We start from the raw sequence: 25,993 nt of genomic DNA on the forward strand, positions 1-25,993 counted from the left end.
ATTTTCTTAAATATGTTATTTTTATTAATAAAATAAATTTTTTAATATACTTACCCGATAATCATGTAGCTGTCAACTCCGTTGCCCGACAGAATTCTATGGAGGGATACGCCAGCTATCACAATACTAGAAGGGGGTGTACTTACCAGCGCCACCTGTGGCCAGGTACTCAATCATTTGTTGTTGACACCTCCTCAATTATTCCTCGGTCCACTGGTTCTCTCTGGGGAGGAAAGGGAGGGTCGATTAAATCATGATTATCGGGTAAGTATATTCAAAAATTTATTTTATTAATAAAAATAACATTTTTCAATATTAAACTTACCCGATAATCATGTAGCTGATTCACACCCAGGGAGGTGGGTGAAAACCAGTGTACATGATTAAAGGATAGCTAAGTATCCCAAATTTCATATAACAGTTATCTCAAATAACAATGAAATAATAAGTACCTGGTAAGGAAGTCGAATAGAACCGTTACTCTGCCTTTTATTTAAAGTTCGTCTTCCTTACTGAGCGCAGCGTTCCTCTTGGAGGCTGAATCAACCCAAAGGTGCCAAAGTACAAGGGGTTGCAACCCTACTAAAGGACCTCTACCAAACCTTTAACCCAGGCGCTTCTCAAGAATGAATAGACCACCCGCCAAATCCAAGGATGCGGAAGGCTTCTTAGCCTACCGTAACAACCATAAAAACAACAATAAAAGTATTCAAGAGAAAGGTTAAAAAGGTTATGGGATTATGGGAATGTAGTGGCTGAGCCCTCACCTACTACTGCACTCGCTGCTACGAATGGTCCCAGGGTGTAGCAGTTCTCGTAAAGAGACTGGACATCTTTCAGATAAAATGATGCAAACACTGACTTGCTCCTCCAATAGGTTGCATCCATAATGCTCTGCAGAGAACGGTTTTTATTAAAGGCCAACGAAGTAGCTACAGCTCTTACTTCGTGGGTCCTTACCTTCAGCAATGCAAGGTCTTCCTCCTTTAAGTGAGAATGTGCTTCTCTGATCAGAAGCCTTATATAGTACGAAAGCCCATTCTTGGACATGGGTCTCGAGGGTTTCTTGATGGCACACCATAAGGCTTCTGACTGTCCTCGAATAGGTTTAGACCTCTTCAGATAATATTTGAGAGCTCTGACAGGGCAAAGAACTCTCTCTAGTTCGTTACCTACCATGTTGGAGAGGCTAGGTATTTCGAACGATCTAGGCCAAGGACGTGAAGGAAGCTCGTTCTTTGCTAGGAATCCAAGCTGAAAAGAACATGTAGCTGATTCGGTTGTGAAACCAATGTTCTTGCTGAAGGCATGAACCTCACTGACTCTCTTAGCTGTTGCAAGGCAAACGAGAAAAGCAGTCTTGAGGGTAAGATCCTTGAAGGAAGCTGACTGGAGAGGTTCGAACCTAGATGTCATAAGGAACCTTAAGACTACGTCCAGATTCCAGCCTGGAGTGGAAAGACGACGTTCTTTAGACGTCTCAAAAGACTTGAGAATGTCTTGAAGGTCCTTGTTGGAAGACAGGTCCAAACCCCTGTGGCGGAGGACTGAGGCCAACATGCTCCTATACCCTTTAATCGTAGATGTTGAAAGGGATCTTTCATTCCTAAGATGAAGAAGGAAGTCAGCTATTTGGATCACAGAGGTATTGGTAGAGGATATTGAATTGGCTCTACACCAGCTTCGGAAGACCTCCCACTTAGACTGGTAGACTCTACGAGTGGAAATTCTTCTAGCTCTGGCAATCGCACTGGCTGCCTCCTTCGAAAAGCCTCTAGCTCTACCGAATCTTTCGACAGTCTGAAGGCAGTCAGTCGAAGAGCGTGGAGGTTTGGGTGCAACCTGTCTACGTGTGGTTGACGTAGAAGGTCCACTCTTAGAGGTAGAGTCCTGGGGAAGTCGACTAGCCATTGACGTACCTCTGTGTACCATTCTCTTGCAGGCCAAAGGGGAGCAACCAGCGTCAGCCGTGTCCCTTCGTGCGAGACGAATTTCTGCAGAACTTTGTTTATAATCTTGAACGGAGGGAATGCGTACAGGTCGAGATGGGACCAGTTCAGAAGAAAAGCATCTACATGAACCGCTGCAGGGTCTGGAACAGGGGAACAATAAAGCGGAAGTCTCTTGGTGATGGAGGTGGCAAACAGGTCTATGGTAGGTTGACCCCACAACGTCCAAAGTCTGTTGCACACACTCTTGTGGAGGGTCCATTCCGTGGGAATGACCTGATTCCTTCTGCTGAGGCGATCCGCTGAAACATTCATATCGCCCTGGATGAACCTCGTGACCAGTGTGAGGTTTAGACCTCTTGACCAAATGAGGAGGTCCCTTGCGATCTCGTAAAGGCTCCTCGAATGGGTCCCTCCTTGCTTGGAGATGTAAGCCAAGGCTGTGGTGTTGTCTGAATTCACCTCCACCACTTTGCCTAGCAGGAGGGACTTGAAGTTCAACAGGGCAAGATGGACTGCTAACAGTTCCTTGCAGTTGATGTGGAGTAATCCTTGTTCCTTGTTCCATACTCCTGAGCATTCCCGTCCGTCCAAGGTCGCACCCCAGCCCGAGTCCGATGCATCCGAGAAGAGATGAAGATGGGGGGTCTGGATGGCCAATGATAGACCCTCCTTGAGAAGAAGATTGTGCTTCCACCACCGGAGAGTGGTCTTCATCTCTTGGTTGATAGGGATAGAGACTGCTTCTAGAGTCGAGCCCTTGTCCCAATGAGCTGCAAGATGGAATTGAAGAGGGCGGAGGTGGAGTCTCCCTAGCTCGACAAACAGGGCCAGAGATGAGAGGGTCCCTGTGAGACTCATCCACTGTCTCACTGAGCAATTGCTCCTCTTCAGCATGCTCATGATGCACTGTAGGGCTTGGTTTATCCTGGGGGCCGATGGAAAAGCCCGAAAATCCCGACTCTGAATCTCCATTCCCAGGTACACAATGGATTGGGAGGGAATGAGTTGAGATTTCTCTATATTGACTAATAGACCTAGGTCTCTGATTAGATCTAAAGTCCAAGAGAGGTTCTCCAGACAACGACGACTCGTGGAGGCTCTCAACAGCCAGTCGTCTAGGTAGAGGGAGGCTCTGATGTTCGATAAGTGCAGGAATTTCGCTATATTCCTCATCAGATGAGTAAAGACCATAGGAGCTGTGCTTAGGCCAAAACACAGGGCTTGGAACTGATAGACAACCTTTCCGAAAACGAATCTCAGGAAAGGTTGGGAGTCTGGATGAATGGGAACGTGAAAGTATGCATCTTTCAAGTCCAACGAGACCATCCAGTCCTCCTGTCTGACCGCTGCTAAGACCGACTTGGTCGTCTCCATTGTGAACGTCTGCTTGGTGACATACTCGTTGAGAGAGCTGACGTCCAGCACCGGTCTCCAACCTCCTGTCTTTTTGGCCACAAGAAAGAGACGGTTGTAGAAGCCCGGGGATTGATGGTCCCGGACTATAACCACTGCCTTCTTCTGCACAAGTAGCGACACCTCCTGTTGCAATGCTAGCCTCTTGTCCTCTTCTTTGTAGTTGGGAGAGAGGTTGATGGGCGATGTGGTCAGAGGCGGTTTGAGGCAGAATGGAATCCTGTAACCGTACCTCAGCCAACTGACAGACTGTGCGTCTGCACCTCTCTTCTCCCAGGCTTGCCAGAAGATCTTGAGCCTGGCTCCTACTGTTGTCTGGAGAATCTGAGAGTCAGTGCTTTCCCTTAGATGTCCTGGGTCCTTTCTTAGACTTGCCCCTGTGAGAGTCTGGACGGGAGCTTCCTCGGCTGGGGGCTCTACCACGAAAGGGCGGTATGAACCTAGTGGCCGGGGTATCAGCCACTGGAGAGCGATAAGTCTTGGGGACAGAGGTGGTAACCTTAGACTTACGAGCCGATGAGGCTACAAGATCGTGCGTGTCCTTCTGTATCAGGGCAGCCGACAAGTCCTTAACTAGCTCCTCGGGAAAGAGGAACTTTGCGAGTGGAGCAAAAAGGAGCTGAGACCGCTGGCACGGTGTAATGCTGGCTGAGAGGAAGGTACACAGTTGTTCCCTTTTCTTCAACACCCCTGATACAAATAACGACGCTAGCTCACCCGATCCATCCCTGATGGCCTTATCCATGCAGGACATAATTAACAAGGCAGAGTCTTTGTCCGCAGGAGATGTTTTCTTGCTGAGGGCTCCCAGGCACCAGTCGAGAAAGTTGAACATTTCGAAAGCTCTGAACAACCCTTTCAGAAGATGATCCAGGTCTGAGAAGGTCCAACAAACCTTCGAGCGTCTCATCGCAGTCCTCCTAGGTGAGTCCACCAGACTTGAGAAGTCAGCCTGGGCAGAGGCAGGAACTCCCAAGCCTGGTGCTTCCCCTGTGGCATACCAAACGCAACCTTTCGATGCGAGCTTCGTTGGAGGGAACATGAAGGAAGTCTTGCCCAGGTGTTGTTTAGACTGAAGCCACTCCCCTAAGGTCCTTAAGGCCCTCTTGGAGGATCTAGCTAGGACAAGCTTAGTATAGCTCGACTTAGCTTGTTGCACGCCTAGCGAAAACTCAGATGGAGGAGAGCGGGGAACAGCAGAGACGAAGTGGTCAGGGTAAAGCTCCCTGAGTAGAGCCAAGACCTTTCTAAAATCAACAGACAATGGAGAAAGCTTAGACTCCTCCACGTCTGATGAGGGATCAAGATGTGCCTCCTCATCATCCGACACTTCATCAGCAGAAGGTAGCGAAGCAAAAGGACCAGAATGCTGAACCGCAGAGTCAGAACGGGTAGGAACAACAACAGAGGTTTCCTCAACTTGAGGGAAAACCTGAGGTTCAGACTGCATAGGCTGAACAACAGTCGGAGCAGAAGGCAGGTGCAAGGGTGAAGGAGGTTGACTCCTAGCAAGAGTTGCACCCAAGGATTGCACCAGCTGAGCGGAGGACGGAGGCGGAGTAGTCCGTTCCTGTTCCTGAGAGATGAGTGGAGCATGAGAAGGTTGAGGCTGCGCAGAACAAGGTAAAGTTCTAGCAAGCTGAGGCTCCTGAGGCGCAAGTGCATGGTGTAGATGAGCTTGCCTAGATGAGGGTTGAACTCGGTGCAGCGCTGGTTGAGCAGACAGACTCACGGAGGGGAGAGGTTGTTGTACCCCAACCGAGAGTTGCACCACTGGTGGAGCAGCAAGGGGAGGAGGAGGAAGAGTGTAACTCTCCTGATCCCAAAGCAAGGGTTGCCTTAAAGAAGGCTGAGGCTGAACAACACTGTGAACAGCAAACTCTGAAAGTGGTTCAACATCGTACGCCTGGCAGATGGTGCTGCGACCAGGCGGAGCAGGTGCAGGCTGGGCGAGCACAGGCGGAGCAGGTGCAGGCTGGGCGAGCACAGGTGCAGCGAGAACAGGTGGAGGGAGTGCAGGAGGTGCAACACTCTCAGCCCGACACTCACGCATCAAGTCCGAAAGCTGAACTTGCATGGACTGAAGCAGGGTCCACTTGGGGTCGGCAGAAACGATAACAGACTGAGGTAAAGTCACAGTCGGGGTCTGAATAGGCAGAACCTTACTCCTCTTGGGCGGAGTACAGTCGACCGATGACAGAGGCGAGTCGGAGCTGAGCCAATGACTGCAACCTGGCTGAGCACTCGCTGACTGAACTCTACGTTTAAGCGGTCTCGAGACCTGAGACCAACGTTTCTTCCCTGCATGAAGATCAGCGGACGAGAAGACGGGCTCAATCGTCTGCAGGTGGGAGTGACGGTCTAAGGAAGACACGCCCGCAACCACCGAGGATAATTCTGTGCGCCTAACAAGGCCTGTCGAACCCTTAAGCCCTTCGACATTGCTTCTCCCCTGGGCATGGGAGCTTGCAAGAGGTCCCGGACTGGGAGGACGACTGGCTCGCACAGAAAAATCCTCACGCACCACACTGGCACCACTAGCACTTGGCACTGCACAGACACTAGCACTCGTCACAGCACTGGCACTATTTTCACCCACTGCACTCTTGACCTTCAGTTCTTTAACCTCGGCCATCAGAGACTTATGGTCACTTACCACTGATTCTACTTTATCTCCTAAAGCCTGAATAGCACGCAAAACAGTTGACATATCAGGCGGAGGGCACACAGTAGGTTCGGGGGTAGCCACTACAGGGGTAGGAAAAGGTAGGGGATCATGAGGTGAGGAAAACATAGAAGAGTGAGAAGAACTTCTCCTAACTCTAGTTCTCTCTAACTTGGATGAATATTTTAAAAGACGTACAAATTCCAATTCCGAAAGTCCGGCGCACTCCTCACACCGATTTTCTAATAGACAGGGCCTGTCCCTACAGTCAGAACAAGCGGTGTGAGGATCTACCGAGACCTTCGGAATACGCCTATTGCAAGACCTACATCGTCTATGGGAGGGAGCTTGCGAAACGTCAGACATCTTGTTTCAAAGAGTAAGTCAAAGGGTGATCCAAAAACAAGCAAAAATTCATTAACCGTTAATCAGAGTTTATATAAAAGCTAACTAGCTAATATAAAAAGGATTCCAGTATGCGACAGCCGTTAATCTAAGAGAATACTTCACCAAATATCCATGAATAAACTCGAAGACCATGAGCGTATCCCAGAACGTCTAGCCAGAAGCACGACAGAGGAATAATTGAGGAGGTGTCAACAACAAATGATTGAGTACCTGGCCACAGGTGGCGCTGGTAAGTACACCCCCTTCTAGTATTGTGATAGCTGGCGTATCCCTCCATAGAATTCTGTCGGGCAACGGAGTTGACAGCTACATGATTATCGGGTAAGTTTAATATTGAAAATAAACATTTTGAAACTGCTCAATATAGCATGTCATTCATATACTACTTAAACAGTAAAAAAAAAGAGGGGTTAGAGCTATGGAAAACATGGACTATGGCAAGAAAATAAAGGACATGAAAATAAATTTTGACACAAAATGACACAGATAATAAAGGTTAGGTTAGATCCTGTGAAATATGGACATTAGCTGCAATGGTAAATTTGGAAGTCAGGGGAGTTAAGAGCACATTACATCCCCTAATTTCATACACTTATTAATCATTTAAAATAGTGGTTCACAAATTGGGCAGAACATGGAGGGGATTGATACTGGGGGTCGGTGAGGCACAAGCTGTAATTGGAGTTTACAGGTTGGTATTTAGAGCATTTAAACCATAAATAACTTGCTTTTTTCTTTTCTTTTTTTACAAAATTTGATTGACAAAAAAACATATGTCACAAATACTAAGCAAATAGACTCATATGGAGTTTATAGATAATAAAATTGACAAAATTATCAATGAATTCTCTGTTCTGTTACGTAGTTTATAGTGCATCAAGGGAAATGGGGTACAAGGACTTCATCTGGAAGCTAAAGGGGTGCCAGCCTGAAAAAGTTTAGGAACCACTGATTTAAAACATTAGAAAGAATCAACTAAATACAATTGCATCGCTATTTCATTATTATTATTATTATTATTATTATTATTATTATTATTATTATTATTATTATTATTATTATTATTATCATTATTATTATTATTATTATTATTATTTCTGGTTCGACCTGTGGCGGCCGGTGAAAAGGAGTCCTTCTAATATACTTTTCTGATAAAACTTCCAATTATACCAGAGAAAGATAAAAGCATGGAATGCAGAGGTTACTACCCTTGCGCGAGCACCTTGTGGGTGTCGTGTATAAAGCAAAGGCGCGTGAAAGCCACTATTCACAGGCTGTCTTCCATTTAGTTAATTCCTTCGTCAAAGGGATGGGCCGATACAGAGGCACCAGCCAATCTACCAGAGTCCCGCCACCCACGCCCTGACGCGAGCGCCATCTGAACATCATCCTTCTTTTTGGACTGCTCGAATTGTGTGTAATTTGTTGTGCTCTCGGCGTTTTTTCACACTCGTGGATTTATTTCGTCATGACCGAAGCTCCATCTTCACCCATTCCAATGTTGAGTACCATAGTTTGTTTTGACAGCTTTTTGTAGTACCGGGCTTTTGTCTTCTAACCAGTATAGTCTGTTTTATCATTACCGTCTGGGCCCGTCCGTCGGCGGCCATTGTTTGTTCCCTTGTCTTGCTGGGAGTTCATCTTAGTCTTGCCCGTTTGGTACTCTGTCACTTAGGTTCTTGGTTAAGTCCCTGGCCTTATGCCTTTTTTAACCATCATTATTATTATCGTTATTATTCCCATGGTACTTTTTGCTAGCAGTCCAGTCAGCGAACAAGAATAGCGTTCTAGCTTTATTATAGTTTAGTACCCGCCCCACCGGGGCGTTCGTCAGTCGACTATTTCCCTTTAATTTAGGTTTTAGCAGACGCTATTCTTCGTTCGTAGTCTTATTTTCATGTTACAATTTTATTATTATACGTTTATAATAGTGTTGTGTACTTATTAAGTCCTGATTTTGTGACCAAGGGAGCGAGAGATTGGGGTTCCCGTTTTCTGTTCTCAGTCACGAGTTACCCCTTTCTCTCGTTTTCTTTCTTAGCTCAGGTGGGTGAGCGGATTTCCCGTTTTCTGTTTTGTGCGTTCAACGGGTTCTCCCTCCCTCACCCCTCCCTCTACGGGTGTATGATAGCTTACGAGTTATTTAGTTTTTGGTTATTTTTCAATAGTTGGCGTTATTTTTAGGTCCCGAGTTCCGTCCTCTCCCCGTTACGGCTTGGGAGTAGTTCTGAACATTTTTCCACTCCGCCTTGAGTTCTACTCCACCATGAGGGATTCTCAATGACTTTGGAACTATTGTTATATATATATATATTGTTTACTTACAACCCTCTGGGACGGGCTTCATATTGTTTAGATGCGACCCTCCGGTGGCCCTTACTCCGGTCTCAGGCCACGGCCATATCCACACAAATATCCATTGTTATTACAATTGAGTTATTATTCACAATAGAATTATTCAGGACCTTTCATCGACCTCCGGCTTCACCGGAGATCGTCAATACGCTTTACTATTATATTAGCCTTAGCCTTTAGCTACGGCTTGTGTTTTATAAATTTCACAATTGAATTATTATTCACAATTGAATTATTCAGGACCTTTCATCGACCTCCGGCTTCACCGGAGATCGCCAATACACTTCACACTTATATTAGCCTTGCCTTTAGCTACGGCTTGTGTTTTATATTTATTTTACGGGCCTGTCACTGCTTCCCCGACCCTCAGAGGTCGGCAGATTGCTTTAGATTATCTATTCTTATTTCATTATTATCACTTTTAAAATGATACAGCCCCATTACCATTGCTGGTGCTTTTATATTTAAAGTGTTTTAATATGGAGCTCCGGCTCTCACTGAATTCCCTTTAGCACCAATATTGCATTAAACTAAGATCTGTTAGTAGGGGTTTTAACCCTTTACCAGAGTTTCAAGGAACATCAAGACTTATGTCTCCTTTCTTTTACAGAAGGTCCGTTGTACTGCCCAAGGATGCCCTGCCTCGTTCAACGACCCCGTTGGGCATGACCTCTGTCGGTCCCTCGCACACTGCGCCATCCCCTTTATCCGGGAACCGGGACAAGCCCCGTATATAGTTTGGTTCCCGGATTTGTGCTCGCTCTGTTACGAGTTGTCCTCAATACTACTGAACGATGATGTAAGTGGGTTTTTCCTTTTGTTCCTTATTTATCTTTGGCAGACAGTAATTTGGCCATTAATATGACATACACGGTATATTTTGGAGAGCAATCCCCCTCCTGCATCACTAATCACTACAAATCTTTCAGGCCGATGATGACTCTCTTCGGTCAGCAAGGGCTACTCTTCGTCCTTGGGTGTCGGGCTTCGGCAGGAATGCCCCGTCTGGCGCACCCCATCTCCTCGATGGAGACATGGCCTCCCGTCTCTTCCCAGGCTCGACTACTGCAGCAGTCTCTCCTGAAGTTGCTGCCCCCTTAATTGAAGAAGTCAGAGCACCCATTTCCGCGGAGGACGAACCCCTCGTACCGCTGGACGTGGCAGATCTAGATATAGACGTAGAACCCATGGGCGAGCAGGTAAGTGGTGCCGAGTTGGTGGAAACCCTTTTCTCTCCTACTCCTTCTTCTACCTCTTCCTTTCTCGGTTTTGATAAGCCTAAGGCTTCTCCTCGGGATCCCTCTGTCCCCGTACAACCCAAGGTGAAGCCACTACACACTTATAAGTCTTCAGCTTTGCCAGTATCCACGTCACCGGTCCCCGGACCCTCGACGGCTCCTGATATTCATATTGCTCCCCGTAAAACCACGACTCCTAAGAAGTCCAAGCCTTCCAAATCCAAGACACCACCAACGGGTGGCTTTCAGGTACCCTGGGGCGATGTTTTCCCCATCGAACTGGTCAGGGATATCGTCAGAGAACAAATTCAACATCAGTCTGGGGCGATGACAGAGATTAAGGATATGGTGGCTACTCTGATCCGCTCCGGAACTCAGCTTCCTCCTCCTTCCGCCCCAGACGCATCGAAGCTACCTCCCTTCGATAAAAACAATCCTTGGCGGTTTGCCTTGCATGCCCCATTCTTAGATGGTTCCCTAACTCTGGAGGGCATAGGCACCCGCCCTCTAGAGGACCTGGAGTTCTACCCCCCAGGGCTAGAATTCCCATTCAATGGCTTCGTACGTTTAAAGGAACATGCATTGGTCCATATGGACAAGGTACCGAAGGAAACAGTGATATTTCCGAAAGAGCAGGCCCAGGCTATCTGGGCCAGAACTCTATCAGAGTGGGGGTGTATTAACTCCAAGCTCACCCCACACAAAGGTGCCTACACTATTTTTACGACAGCGGCCTCCATCTCTTTGCCGCTCATAGACAAAATCACAGAGCTGACAATACAGGCCATCAAGGAAGGCTCTTCCATGCCGGCTCTCAAGGAGACGGACCCCACCTCATTGCTTATTCCGGGTACCTCTGCAACCTGGGATGACGCGTCTTCTACCTTCACAGTGGGGAAGCTAGACCCGGACTGTGCCTCTACTCTTTTCTCTGAGAAGCTCCCCAGATTACTAGAGTGTCTTCTCAAAACTGAGTTCGAGACCCGTAATAGACTAGCTAGGTCCCTCCACTCCATCATCTCCATAGAGTCCCTAGCATCTGTTTACCCAGAGGAAACGCTGTTCAGAGTCGTCACAAAGAACCTGCTGCTGTCCTACCAAATAGACCTCCATGACTTCTGGTCGGCTCGAGTTAGTTGCAGGAAGTTCGTTCTGTCTGAGGCCTCCATCAGACATGAACCGAACAGGCTGATAGCGTCCTCCTGCTGGGGTAAGAACCTCTTCCCTCAGAACGAAGTTGATAAGGTTCTTCAGGACGCGGCGAGGGCAAACCAAAATTTGCAAGTAAGGTGGGGTCTCTCAGCCAAAAGGAGGATCGAATCCCAGAAACAGACGTTCTTCAAGAAGAAGCAGAGGTTTATTCCTTACAAGACGGTCCGGGGTAACTCGTCGACACAGTCTTCCTCTGCTTCGACTTCTCAACAACCGGCTCCCCCTCAGCAAGTAGTCTACCTCACTGCTACCCCTGGTACACAGCCCAACCCCTCTTGGATGTCCTCTCCTGCATACAACCCTACCTACGAATCCTCCGGTTCCTTTCGTGGACACCAGAGAGGAAGCTTCAGAGGAAGAGGACAGTTCCGCCAACGAGGCGGACCTAAAGCAAAGGGTGCCCGTGGAGGGAGGGGACCTAGGTTCACTCCCTCCCAATGATGTGATGCCGGTAGGAGGGAGACTTTAGCACTTCCGAGACCATTGGACCTTCAGTCCATGGGCTCACAGCATAATATCCAAGGGCTTGGGTTGGAAATGGTCACAGGGATCTCCTCCCCCACCAATGACCTTCTTCCAGAGACCCACTCCCATCCTGGAAGAGTACACCACAGAGTTACTCAAGAAGAAAGCGATCAAACGGGTTCGATCCCTGAAATTCCAAGGCCGCCTGTTTACAGTCCCGAAGAAAGACTCGTCGGCGTTGAGGGTAGTTCTGGACTTGTCGAAACTAAACTCTTACATCCTTTGCGACAAGTTCCGTATGCTGACTATCTCTCAGGTACGGACCCTACTTCCCCGTGGGGCCATCACCACCTCTATCGATCTTACCGACGCCTATTATCATGTCCCAGTAGCTCGAAACTTCTCTCCTTACCTAGGCTTCCGTCTCGGCAAGAAAGCCTTTGCATTCAAAGTCATGCCCTTCGGTCTCAGCATTACCCCCAGGATATTCACGAAACTGGGGGAGACGGTGCTCGAACAGCTCAGAAACCAAGGGATACAGATCATCGCCTATCTGGACGATTGGCTCATTTGGGCCCAGTCGACCCAGGAATGCAACAGAGCTACGTCGAAGGTAATTCACTTTCTCGCCAAACTGGGCTTCCAAGTCAATCTCCGAAAGTCTCGCCTACAACCATCAAGCCACTTCGAATGGTTAGGCATCCGGTGGGACCTTTCAAAGCACAGGCTCTCCCTTCCTCCCAAGAAGGTAAGGGAGATAGCTTCCAAGGTCAGGAACTTTCTCAAACACAAACAGGTGTCCAGAAGAGCTTCAGAACGAATCCTCGGCCTTCTCCAATTTGCCTCACTGACCGATCTCCTATTAAAAGCCAAACTCAAAGACATCAATCGAGTTTGGAGAAAGAGAGCGACAATACCTTTAAGAGAAAAGATCTCGAAGATCCCCTCTGTCTTAAAAATGAGACTACGACCATGGTCCGAACGGAGGAACCTCTCCAAATCGGTTCCTCTACAGTTCCCCTCTCCACAAGTGACAATTCATACCGACGCGTCTCTGAGTGGATGGGGGGGTTACTCCCAACATCAGATGTTTCAGGGCTCTTGGTCACCCGCCATGAAGCAGTTCCATATCAATGTTCTCGAAGCCATGGCAGTGTTCTTGACCCTGAAGAGAATCTCTCCTGCGAGGTCGACCCACATCAGAGTAGTCTCAGACAGCACAGCAGTAGTCCAATGCCTCAACAGAGGGGGATCCAAGTCACCCAACCTGAATCAGATCCTGGTCACTATCTTCGCCTTGGCAGCCGACAAAGACTGGTTCCTGTCAGCAACTCACCTAGCAGGAGTCCAGAATATGATAGCAGACTCATTATCCAGGACAAAACCACTGGAATCGGAATGGTCCCTGGACATACACTCCTTCCGGTGGATACTCAGGCTGGTTCCAGGTCTCCAGGTAGATCTCTTCGCGACCCAACTCAATCACAAACTCCCATGTTATGTGACCCCGAACCTGGACCCTCAGGCTTATGCCATGGACGCATTAGCCCTGGATTGGAACCATTGGCAGAAGATCTACTTATTCCCTCCAGTGAATCTTCTACTGAAAGTCTTACACAAACTCCGCTCCTTCCACGGGGCAGTGGCTTTAGTGGCACCTCACTGGCCAAAGAGCAGTTGGTTTCCTCTCCTCCTCGAGTTGAAACTCCGTCCCTTCCAGATCCCATTCCTCAAACTGACCCAAGTGGTCCAAACTCGGACTGTGTCAGATTCCTCAAGGATAGCCAAAACCCTAACTTTGTGGATTTCATGAAGTTTGCGGCTCGTAAGGATGCAAACATCGACCCGGATAATGTCCTCTTCATAGAATCAGACAAAAGGGACTCTACGATTCGCCAATACGATTCGGCAGTTAAGAAACTAGCAGATTTCTTAAAGAATTCAGACCATTCGGTTATGACTCCTAATTTAGCCATCTCCTTCTTTAGGTCCATATTTGACAAAGGCCTAGCAGCTAGCACTATAACCACCATTAAGTCAGCTTTGAAGAAAGTCTTCCTGGTTGGGTTTAACATTAACCTGGCGGATTCTTATTTCTCGTCTATTCCAAAAGCATGTGCTAGGCTCCGACCTTCGGTTCGCCCACAAAAGGTCCCTTGGTCTCTAAATGATGTCCTCAAACTTGCCTCCGACACGGACAACGAATCCTGCTCCTATATCACTCTTCTTAGGAAGACTTTATTTCTAACAGCTTTGGCCTCGGGTGCTAGAATCTCAGAACTAGCAGCTCTCTCAGGAAACTCAGAAAACATAGATTTCCTCCCTTCAGGTGAAGTACTTCTTTCTCCAGACAGGGCGTTCCTAGCTAAAAATGAAGACCCCCAAAATAGGTGGTCCCCTTGGAAGATTATTCCTCTTCTCCAAGATACTTCTCTATGTCCAGTCACTACTCTCAGGGCCTTTTTAGCCAGGACTGCTACCCGATCGTCTGGCCCCTTGTTTATCAGAGAACAAGGAGGTACCATTTCCATACAGGGTATTAGGCAACAGATCCTATACTTCATTAAACAAGCCAATCTGGGATCATTTCCCCATGCTCATGATATCCGGTCAGTAGCTACCTCCATCAATTATTTCCAAAATATGGACTTTGATGACCTTAAAAAGTACACGGGTTGGAAATCTCCTATGGTCTTCAAACGCCACTATCTAAAGAACTTACAGGCCCTTAAATACCCAACGGTTGCAGCTGGGAGCCGTATCTCTCCCCAGTGATCTCTTGTTCTTCCTTTCATCCATCTCTTTTCTTCTCCCTCCTACCCGCCACTCGCACCACGACGCCGCTTCCTTGGTGGTTCGTTAGTCCTAGTTTATTACATATTAGGTTAAGATGATTTCAACTTTTAATGTGTTTACCGTAATTTAGTGTTGGGATATTCTTAGCCATGTCAGTTTTGTTGCTTGTTGTGCTCTGATACTCGGAGGTTTCCTTGTTATCATGTTTGTTTAGCCTTACGCTCACTATGTCCGGTGACTAGTTTATGATTCATGCTTACTTACCTTAATATAATATATGGTTCTCCTTACATGGTGTTTTTTCTCTCCCCTCATTACTAATTATTATTGGGCTTGGAAGGCATTCTCTGGTACATTTTCACCGGCCGCCACAGGTCGACCCAGAAAAGGGATTTTGACGAAGGAAAAATCTATTTCTGGGGAGAGACCTGTGGCGCCCGGTGAAACCCTTCCCTATTCTTTTGCACGATCCCACCCTTTCCTTTCCAAGCCATCATGTCCAATACAGAAGGATGTTGTTCAGATGGCGCTCGCCTCGGGGCGTGGGTGGCGGGACTCTGGTAGATTGGCTGGTGCCTCTGTATCGGCCCATCCTTTTGACGAAGGAATTAACTAAATGGAAGACAGCCTGTGAATAGTGGCTTTCACGCGCCTTTGCTTTATACACGACACGCACAAGGTGCTCGCGCGAGGGTAGTAACCTCTGCATTCCATGCTTTTATCTTTCTCTGGTATAATTGGAAGTTTTATCAGAAAAGTATATTAGAAGGACTCCTTTTCCCCGGGCGCCACAGGTCTCTCCCCAGAAATAGATTTTTCCTTCGTCAAAATATCTTTATTATTATTATTACTATTACTAGCTAAGCTACAACCCTTGTTCAAAAAGCAGGATGCTATAAGCCCAGAGGCTCCAACAGGGAAAATAATCCAGTGAGGAAAGGAAAAAAGGAAAATAGAATATTTTAAGAAGAGTAACATCATTAAAATAAATGTCTCCTATATAAATTATAAAAACTTTAACAAAACAAGCGGAAGAGAAACAATATAGAATAGTGTGCTCGAGTGTACCTTCAAGCAAGAGAACTCTAACCCAAGACAGTGGAAAACCTTGGTACAGAGGCTATGGCACTACTAAAGATTAGAGAACAAAGGTTTGATTTTGGAGTGTCCTTCTCCTAGAAGAGCTGCCTGCCATAGCTAAAGAGTCTCTTCTACCCTTACCAAGAGGAAAGTGGCCACTGAACAATTAGTGCAGTAACCCCTTGAGTGAAAAAGAATTGTTTGGTAATCTGTGTTGTCAGGTGTATGAGGACAGGGGAGAATATGTAAAGAATAGGCCAGACTATTCAGTGTGGATGCGTGTAGGCAAATGGAAAATGAACCGTAACCAGAGAGAATGTAGTATCATCTGGCCAGTCAAAAAGACCCCATAACTCTCTAGCGGTAGTATCTCAACGGATGGCTGGTGCCCTGGCCAACCTACTATTTCAAAACAGGAAGCTACGTAACAGAGGAAAAACTTATATTTTGATAAATCAGCTATTTTCTTACCCTCTTGAACATTTTTTGCAATATTCAACATTATCAGAAAAAGATGAAGCATTAATAGTGTTCAAATGATAATCAGCCCTAATGAAAGGTATTCTAAATATGAGAATTAAAAATATACTTACATGTGCATGTATATGATACATGGATTACACCCCAAATAATGTTTGCACATTGGTCACAAAATTCTTTCGATGCTCTTGTTAATGGAGGCTTCAAAGGTTGAAAGTGATGATTCATTAGACATACTACACCTGAAGATGCTATTTCTTGAAATTCATTAGCCTCCTGTAAAACAAAAATATAAATTTTATAAAAAAAAAATATATTTCTATACTTGCCTGATGTTCATATTGCTTCTTCTCCAGAAGCTTAGTTTATCAATATTTACCCCCAAAATTTATAAAGAATTTTCCCATTTTCTTTCCTTTCAAAAGACACATGCCCCTAGTAAAGTAATGAAATAATCTAGTAGTTAATGGTAAAGAGTATAACCAGTTTCATGTTTTTCAGTTTAAATTCAATAGCATTCCTTATTCCATGATAAAGGGAATTAGAGACAGGGCCAGGTGGAGGAAACCGACAGCTCACGTCGAGGACATGGTACCTAGATCAATAGATATTTTCCTAGATATGACAAGTTAGTGGGGAAGGTGGGCATGTTATATGAACATAAGGTGAGTAAAAATTAAAAAAATATTACTAAAATTATGTTCATTCGGACATTTTTACTTTCCATAGACTGACTAAATACATAGATGATTCATTGGCTAAATTCAACAAAGGATAGACAGTTCTTTATGATGTGCTGTGCCTATCTAACTGAGGCAAGTGACCCCTGCCAGCCCATACTAATTTCCAGTACAATCATCCAACAGGCATCAGGATTAAAAGCCGAAAAGACTTATTGTCTATCACCTTAAACCCAATCACATACATACATACATACATACATATTGTACATACATACATACATACATACATACATATATATATATATATATATATATATATATATATATATATATATATATATATATATATATATATATATATACTGTATATATATTCCTTATCACTCCCTTCACTGGCCCCAACACTTTATATCCTACATTCACTCTCTGACGTACATTTGTTTCCAGACCCCAAGTACTTAAACTGATTTACAGTGGTAACTCTACATACGATCTTAATTCGTTCCAGAAACTGCTTCGTATGTTAAAACAATCGTATGTTGGAGCAAATATTCCCATAAGAATACACTGTAATTTGTATAATTCGTTCCACACCCCAAAAACCTATATTAACTCCTTAATAAATTACTACATATAATTACACATAACAATAACATAACTGCATAATATGAAAGAAGCATGTAAAAAAGACAATTATAAAGAAATAATAAATAAAAAATGTGTTTTATTGTCACTTTACCTTAGAGACAGACCAACGCAGGTGTAGGATTTGCTAAGCCAGGAGGAGACGGACGATCGGCGAGACGGTAGACATGGTGTTAACATGTTCTTTAAATAAATACTCTCTCTCTCTCTCTCTCTCTCTCTCTCTCTCTCTCTCTCTCTCTCTCTCTCTCTCTTGTTCTTCTTCACTGTTAGTGTTAGAGATGTCTATTAATTTTTTTCTGAGAGAGAGAGAGAGAGAGAGAGAGAGAGAGAGAGAGAGAGAGAGAGAGAGAGAGAGAGAGAGAGAGAGAGAGAGATTAAACAAAAATGTCTTGTGTACAGATGATTTTTAACAGCTTCAACGAGTTGAAAGACAATTAAATCTAACTAAAAATACAATATCAGCGAATCTGAATTTCTTTATTAACTAAAACAAATATTGATACAAACACACTCGCGTGCGTATGCGCAAACACACACACACACAGGAGACACGATCGGCGAGGAGGTAGAGATGGTGACTGCGATAACGTACCGTAACTTAAACTACAGAAACTTTAATCTAACTTAGCTTATTTATTTTTTTTTTATTTCTATATTTCATATTTTTTACATTTTTTTCTTTTGATTTTTAATTTTCATCACTTTCAGTGACGAGTTACGGTACGTTATCGCAGTCACCATCTCTACCTCCTCCCCGACCATCTGTCTCTTACTGCGTAGCAATTCTTGCACCTGTGTGTGTGTTTGTGCATACGAACACGAGTGTGTTTGTATCAATATTTGTTTTAGTTAATAAAGGAATTCAGATTAGCTGTTATTACTTTCTTAGTTACATTTAATTGTTTTTCAACTCGTTGACGCTGTTAAAAATCATATGTACTTTAAACACATTTTTGTTTAATCTCTCTCTCTCTCTCTCTCTCTCTCTCTCTCTCTCTCTCGGAAAAAAAATAATAGACGTCTCTAACACTATAACAGCGAAGAAGAACGAGAGAGAGAGAGAGAGAGAGAGAGAGAGATTTTATTTAAAGAACATGTTAATGCTATGTTTAGAGAGAAACAGAAAAAGAGAGAAGACTTTTTAAAAGAGCTTGTTAATGCTATCTTGGTTTTCTTTGCTTCACTTTTTTCTTTCTTTCTGTTCATCACGCTGGCCCTTCTCACAAATGATCGTTGCCAACAATCTTTGTCCTTTATCCCTATCAACAAAAGGTGTTCTATCTCTTCCAGGGTATTGCTACAATGTCTTGTAATAATGGTGATCCCCTTCGATGGTTTATCTGCTTTAATGGCTGCCTTCTGCTTGATGATCGTCGAGATCATAGGCCTATTCCGGCCATATTGTTTAGCCATATCACTCACATGCACACTGCTCTCATGTTTTTCTATAATTTCTTGCTTCAATTCTAATGAAAGAATTGCCTTCTTCCTTTTCTCACCACTACCTGTACTGAAACTTAGCTTCTTAGGCACCATGATTATAGGTAAAATCAAAAAGGAAATGTGAGAAAAGGAAGAAAATAAACACTGTTAATAACAGGACAAACAGAGGACAACCACACGATACACACAAGAACAGAGAACAGAGCACTCAACGCTCAATGGCGTCCCTCTTACATGCTACCACCTACCGGCGTAAACAAGATCCACATTGGATGTTGGAGCATTACTTCGGGTGTCAAGACAGAAATTTGGTCAAATTTTACTTTGGATGTTGGAAAATTCGTATGTTAGGACAATCGTATGTAGAGGTTCCACTGTACTTCCTCAAGTAACTTTCCATTCAACATGACATTCAACCCAGCACCACCCTCCCTTCTCGTACATCTCATATCCTTACTCTTACCAACATTATCTCTTAACCTCCTTCTCTCACACACCCTTCCAAACTCTGTCACTAATCGACCCCGCTTCTCCTCCGAGTCCGCAACCAATGCAGTATCATCAGCAAACAACAACTGATTTACCTCCCATTCATGATCCCTGTGTCTATCAGTTTCAATCCTCAACCAAGTACTCGAGGGCATTCACCTCTCTCACAACTCCATCAAAGTCTCAGCCCCACTCTCACTGGAAACCACTCGCTCACTTCATTTTCTATCCTAACACATGCTTTACTGCCTATGTAGAAACTCTTCACTGCTTGCAATAACCTTCCACCAATTCCATATACCCTCATCACATTCCACATGGCCTTCCTATCAACTCTATCATAGGCTTTACCCAGATCCATAAATGCAACATACACCTCCTAGCCTTTTGCATATCTGCCTAACTGTAAATATCTGATTCATAGGCCTACATCCCTTACCTCTCCTAAAACCACCCTGTACTTCTAGGATTGCATCCTCTGTTTCATTCTTCATCCTATTAATTAACACTCTACCATACAGTTTTCCCACCACACTCAACAAACTAATACCCCTTGAATTACAACACTCATGTACACCTACCTTACCTTTGTTAGCAGAACAATACATGAACACACCCAGTCCAATGGTACCATTGACAATATAAAACATATATCAAATAACCTCACCAGGCATTCAAGTACAGTCACACCCCCCTCCTTTAACATCTCAGCCCTCTCACCATCCCTATGAGGTGCTTTTCCTGCTCTTGTTTCCTCTAGTACTCTTTTCACTTCCTCTCTTGTAATATCTCTCATTTTCATCTCCCATCACTGGCACCTAAATACCTGCAACAACAATTATATCTGCCTCCCTATTATCCTCAGCATTCAGTAACCTTTCATAATATTCAGACCACCTTTTCCTTGGCTCCTCTACTTTCAACAACCATCCATTTTTATCTTTCATTGGGCTCAAGATAAATAGAAGAAACACAGAGATGATGAGAATGGAATATGGACTGAAAGATGAAATATCATTGGAAGGAGAAAGGATTAATGAGGTAGAATCATTTAAGCATTCAAGAACAGGGTCCTTAGAATTAGAGTTTAATGAAAGATTGGAAAAAGCAAATCAGACAATGGCTAGGTTAAGTAAAATTTGGAAATCACATGAAATTACATTAAAAAATCAGACTATATATCAGTTTGGTGGGATCTGTGTTACAACATGGACATGAGTCATGGTATGACAATGAAACAATCTCCAACAGATTTTGTAGATTTGAGAACAAAGCCCTCGGAAGAATATTGGGAGTTAAATGACAGGACAGGATTAGAAATTAAACTATAAAAGAGATTATGAGTGTCATATGTAGATGAGATCATAGTGAGGGGTAGATGCAGAAGGTTTGGGCATGCTCTTTGCATTCCCCAAGAGGGAATAGTTTACCAAATGTTCAACTGGGCTCCACAAGGCACTAGAAGAATCGGAAGATCCAAGGCTACATGGCTGAGGAATATGAAGTGCGAAGTAAGAGATGATGAAATTAAAGAGAGAATGACAAAGCAGTCTTCTCTAAATAGGTTCCTTGTCAAAACTGATTGACAACTAACTGTCAAGAAAGCATAAATTAAGAGATGCAGATAGTGATATTGAACACCGTTTAAATGTGAAAACTCCCAATATTATCGCCTGAGACTCTCATGGGTGGAGATTCGCCTTCCAAGCAGTAAACCCCTCATCCTCCTCCTCCTCCCTCGTCTCCCGTATGCCTGCCATGACTCTCCTCAGAGGCAAAGTGCAAGTTAACTTGTTAATATTTCTAATTTTTATAGTGAATTACTATTTGCATTCATTTTTTTTATATTAGGGGTTATAATTTCTTATTTATAACATCACAAACTTTAAAAAGTGAGTGTACAATACAGGTATCTGTATTTTTGGATGTGTGGAACATTTCAAGAGATTTTCCTTTATTTTTTATGATAAATTTTTTTTTCAGTTCACGAGCTTACTCCTGAAATAAATCAAAATTGTAAAATAAGATACCACTGTATAACCTTAAACCTGTCATGCTCTGGATAAAAACTTTCAAAATTTTCTGAACAACTAAACTATTTTTAATCTGAACTTCCTTCACAATAAAGAAATACATACATACCTGTATTCTCAAGCGAAGTTTTATCAATTTGTGAACGAGAGCTCGTCGTCTTGTACTAGATTCTTCGCACTGCAGAATTAAAGCTTTACATTTCTCTACACTTGCCTCAAGTTCATCTACGGACTGTTCAAAATAACCATCCTGTAATATTGGAGACACTTGAAAATTTTGTAAACAATGGGCATCACAATGTTTTAGTACATTATTCAATACCACTAACAGTTTACAAACTACGGTATTAAACACTGTATACAGTAGAGGTAATATTTGTCATAGATACAAAATTTTTCATAATACACCTCATATAAAGATAACTGTAGATCTAAGAATATCACCTTCAGAAATATAAATGAATTTACTATGCTATCAGTGGAACACAGCAGAGTAAGGAAATAAAGTACATCTTTTCCCAGGAAAATGAGTTAACTTTAATTAAACAACCACTCAGTTTGGTTTTAAAATTGAATATCGATGATATTATAAAAAAGATATATCAATAACTCAACATACTATCATAAAGTAATAATGTGAAGTATTTTAGTACAGTACAGCAAATTGTACGGTAAACTTGACACACAAGAATGACAACTAAACTACTCAAATTATACTGAAAAATCTACCTTTAATCAAAATAAAAACTGATTTTCCTAACAAAATCAACTGTACAATCATTTCCTAATTGTTAGTGACCAATTCTATGAACATCAGGGTTGGTTTGATTTAAATCAAGTGATTTAAATTGATTTAAATCAGTCAAAAATTATCTAAATCAAAATGAAATATACTGTCAGAAATTGCCTTGAAAAAGAGAAAACTTCCTACACTAATAACTACAGTATTTATGAATATTGCAACAAATGAACAAAATCCTAGTTGTTAACTATAACATATTGGGTAAACTTGTTCCTAAGGGGGCCAGCCGGCTAATGCCGTTTTTTAAGAACAGGACTTTGACATTTACACCACTTAATAAGGTGACTTAGGACATCTCCAAACTACAGGACATGGGATTTTTGCCTCTGACCTTCAGTTTTGCGATGCCAGCGTGATATATCCTGAAAATTAGTGTTTTTTAAATTCTAGCTCTTCCCTTGATACTTAATATTAAGACCTGGGATTACTACCTTATATAGACATGATGCAGACCTCCAAAGAAATAGGTTTTTTTTTCTAAAAGTAATTTTTTCTGCTAGATATAAATTTTTTTCATTATGGTAAAAAAATAAACCATATAAATCAGGGGAAAACAAATAAGAAAAGAATATGAAAAAAAAAATTGGAAAAGAGCTCTATTTTATTGTTTTATAATGTCTTTCTAATAATATATACCACATTTCAATGCTATATCTTTAAAACTAAGGAAGAAGATAGAATTTGAAGGTCAATAAGTATAGTTTTGAGAAATGGATGTTCACAGTTTTCCTTTGTATTTTTACAAAGACAATATTAATATATCACGATTATTATGACTTTCATGTTCTTTTTTTAGATATTATTTATCTTCATGTTCCTTGTCACTCCTTCATCCACAACACTCTCTCTCTCTCCTTCACTAACTCCGCTAATATTGCCAATATGACCCACTTCTGAACTCTTATTACGGCAAATTTTCTTCTTCTTTATGATAGCGAGATGTTAAAATTGTCTTTTCCTCTTTGGCATATCTTTAAAACTAAGGGAGAAGATAAAATTTGAAGGTCAATAAGTATAATTTTGAGATATGGGTGTTCAAAGTTTTTCTTTGTATTTTTACAAAGACAATATTAATAAATCATGATTATTATGAATTTTATGTTCCTTTTAGGTTATCAATAAAACAAAACAATGTCATTTATCACAATTTAATCATAAATGAAGATACATATGCTCAATATCTTGCTTCGTGAGGCTCCTGGTCGCTCCTTCATCCATAACTCTCTCTCTCTCCTTCACTAACTTCGCAAATATCACCAATATTACCCACTTCTAAACTCTTATTAGAATAAATTTTCTTCTTCCTTATGTTAGCGAGATGTTTAAATTGTCTTTTCCTCTTTTGCCTGATGAAATTCATGCCGAAACTAAGAAAATCAGACGTAAAAAAAAGTGAATGTCAGAGGACAAATTCAAACATGTACTCTCTATGAGGTTTGTGCTAGCACTGAAGGGTATAATCATAAAACTTCCTGTCTTGTGACTCATGGAATCTGCATTTTTTAGTAGGGATCAATGTTTTTGGTTTATTGACTTACTTTTACTAATTACCCTGTACTAAGAAAGTAAGAGGAATTTTGACAAAATATTTCATATACAAATTCTCCATTGCCATACAAAGCTCAGTGAATTTTTTTCAGGATTTTGAGTTTTTCGTCCTATACCCCCAGCCGCCCGTTGAAATACTACCGCCAGAGAGTTATGGGGTCCTTTGACTGGCCAGGCAGTACTGCGTTGGATCCTTCTCTTTGGTTACGGTCCTTTCTCTTTGCCTACACATACGCCGAATAGTCTGGCCTATTCTTAACAGATTCTCCTCTGTCCTCACACACCTGACAACACTGAGGTTACTAAACAATTCTTCTTCGCTCAAGGGGTTAACTACTGCACTGTATTTGTTCTGTGGCTACTTTCCTCTTAGTAAGGGTAGAAGAGACTCTTTAGCTATGGTAAGCAGCTCTTCTAGGAGAAGGACACTCCAAAATCAAACCATTGTTCTCTAGTCTTGGGTAGTGCCATAGCCTCTGTACCATGGTCTTCCACTGTCTTGGGTTAGAGTTCTCTTGCTTGAGGGTACAATCAGGCACACTATTCTATTTAATTTCTCTTCCTCTTGTTTTGTTAAAGTTTTCATAGTTTATATAGGAAATATTTATTTTAATGTTACTCTTCTTAAAATATTTTATTTTTCCTTCTTTCCTTTCCTTACTGGGCTATTTTCCCTGTTGGGGCCCCTGGGCTTATAGCATTTTGCTTTTCCAGGTAGGGTTGTAGCTTAGCAAATAATAATAATAATAATAATAATATATTAGCATACTGGTCGGGCCCCTCAAGAACTGAAGTTGTTGCAATTTCACAAATTATAAAGGTCTTGATATTTCTAACAACAGTAATAGGAATTACAAATTTCATTCCTATTATAGTACGCACATGGAGAGCGATTGTGACGCAGTTCCGGTAGGCCCTGCTGCTTCCTTCGGTGCCTTAGATGACCGCGGAGGTAGCAGCAGTAGGGGATTCAGCATTATGAAGCTTCATCTGTGGTGGATAATGTGGGAGGTTGGGCTGTGGCACCCTAGCAGTACCAGCTGAACTCGGTTGAGTCCCTGGTTAGGCTGGAGGAACGTAGAGAGTAGAGGTCCCCTTTTTTGTTTTGTTTCATTTGTTGATGTCGGCTACCCCCCAAAATTGGGGGAAGTGCCTTTGGTATATGTATGTATGTATTTGTATTTTTTTATTGCAGTTTTGCTTGTTTTTCTCTATATTTATATATTTTGTTACTAAAACTTGTCTGCTCCAATTAAATCATTAGTATGAATTTTGGTTTTTAAGAGTAAAACTAATCTTGAGTAATGTCTATCAAACTATGGTTTCATTTAACATAGATCAAGTTCAATAACAGAAAAACCATCATAAGACTAAAACAAATAATACATAGCAGGAAACAAGTATTATTGAAAAATAATCATTTGAATAAAAAAAAAAATAAAATCAGATTTAAATCAAATGAATTGATTTTTTTAAATTCTTACGAAAGAAAAATCATGTTTTTTTTCAACCTTGGTGAACATATGATGTAAAATCCTTTGACAAAAAAAATCTCAATGCAGTTTCTAGAATGTACAGATTTTTGTAAAATAGAGTAGCAACATCAAACTATTTCAGTTATTTGCTTATGATTTAGTGTTCATCAATCCTGAATGTAATCTAACACAATTTCCAGAGTAGTATTATGAGCAAACATTTTCAAATTTTAATACTCTTCCTAGCTTACCTAAACATATTTTAGGATACTGTGTTAAAAAAGATACCACTTAGAGGGTTATAATTTCCCACATCATTAGATAGCAACTTGAGGCACTTTGTCAAGATAAGAGTTACTTTATCTAATTTTTAACCTGGGCATCCCGATGTTTTGTACAAGTATAGAAAAATGTTATTTTCCTTAGTAAAATAAATTTTTGAATATACTTACCCGATGATCATATAGCTGTCAGCTCTGCTGCCCGACAGAAAAACCTACGGGCGGAATACGCCAGCGATCGCTATACAGGTGGGGGTGTACATCAACAGCGCCATCTGTCAAGTAGGTACTCAAGTACTCGATGTCAACAAAGAACCAATTTTCTCCTCTGTCCACTGGGTCTCTATTGGGGAGGATGGGTGGGTCCTTTAATTTATGATCATCGGGTAAGTATATTCAAAAATTTATTTTACTAAGGAAAATAACATTTTTCAATATTAAACTTACCCGATGATCATATAGCTGATTCACACCCAGGGGGGTGGGTAGAGACCAGCATTACATGTTGACATTATTATGAGCTAAGT

The 25,993-nt window shown here is 42.4% G+C and overlaps 2 protein-coding genes across 8 annotated transcripts in view; both read right to left on the minus strand.

The window, feature by feature from the left end:
* LOC137631735 (band 4.1-like protein 4) overlaps positions 1–25,993 on the minus strand; it is a 773,040-nt gene that overhangs the window by 407,257 nt on the left and 339,790 nt on the right. The window lies entirely within an intron of this gene.
* The window catches only part of LOC137631739 (differentially expressed in FDCP 8 homolog), a 222,534-nt gene that overhangs the window by 137,488 nt on the left and 59,053 nt on the right, over positions 1–25,993 (minus strand). For all 3 annotated transcript variants that reach the window (XM_068363646.1, XM_068363644.1, XM_068363645.1), the window contains exons 4-5: positions 21,470–21,610; positions 16,178–16,340 (exon numbers count right to left, since the gene is read on the minus strand). In XM_068363646.1, the coding sequence (XP_068219747.1) occupies positions 16,178–16,340; positions 21,470–21,610 (304 nt within the window). The remainder of the gene's footprint in view (positions 1–16,177; positions 16,341–21,469; positions 21,611–25,993) is intronic.

The sequence above is a fragment of the Palaemon carinicauda genome, chromosome 40, assembly GCF_036898095.1.
Source record: "Palaemon carinicauda isolate YSFRI2023 chromosome 40, ASM3689809v2, whole genome shotgun sequence".
Lineage (NCBI taxonomy): Eukaryota > Metazoa > Arthropoda > Malacostraca > Decapoda > Palaemonidae > Palaemon > Palaemon carinicauda.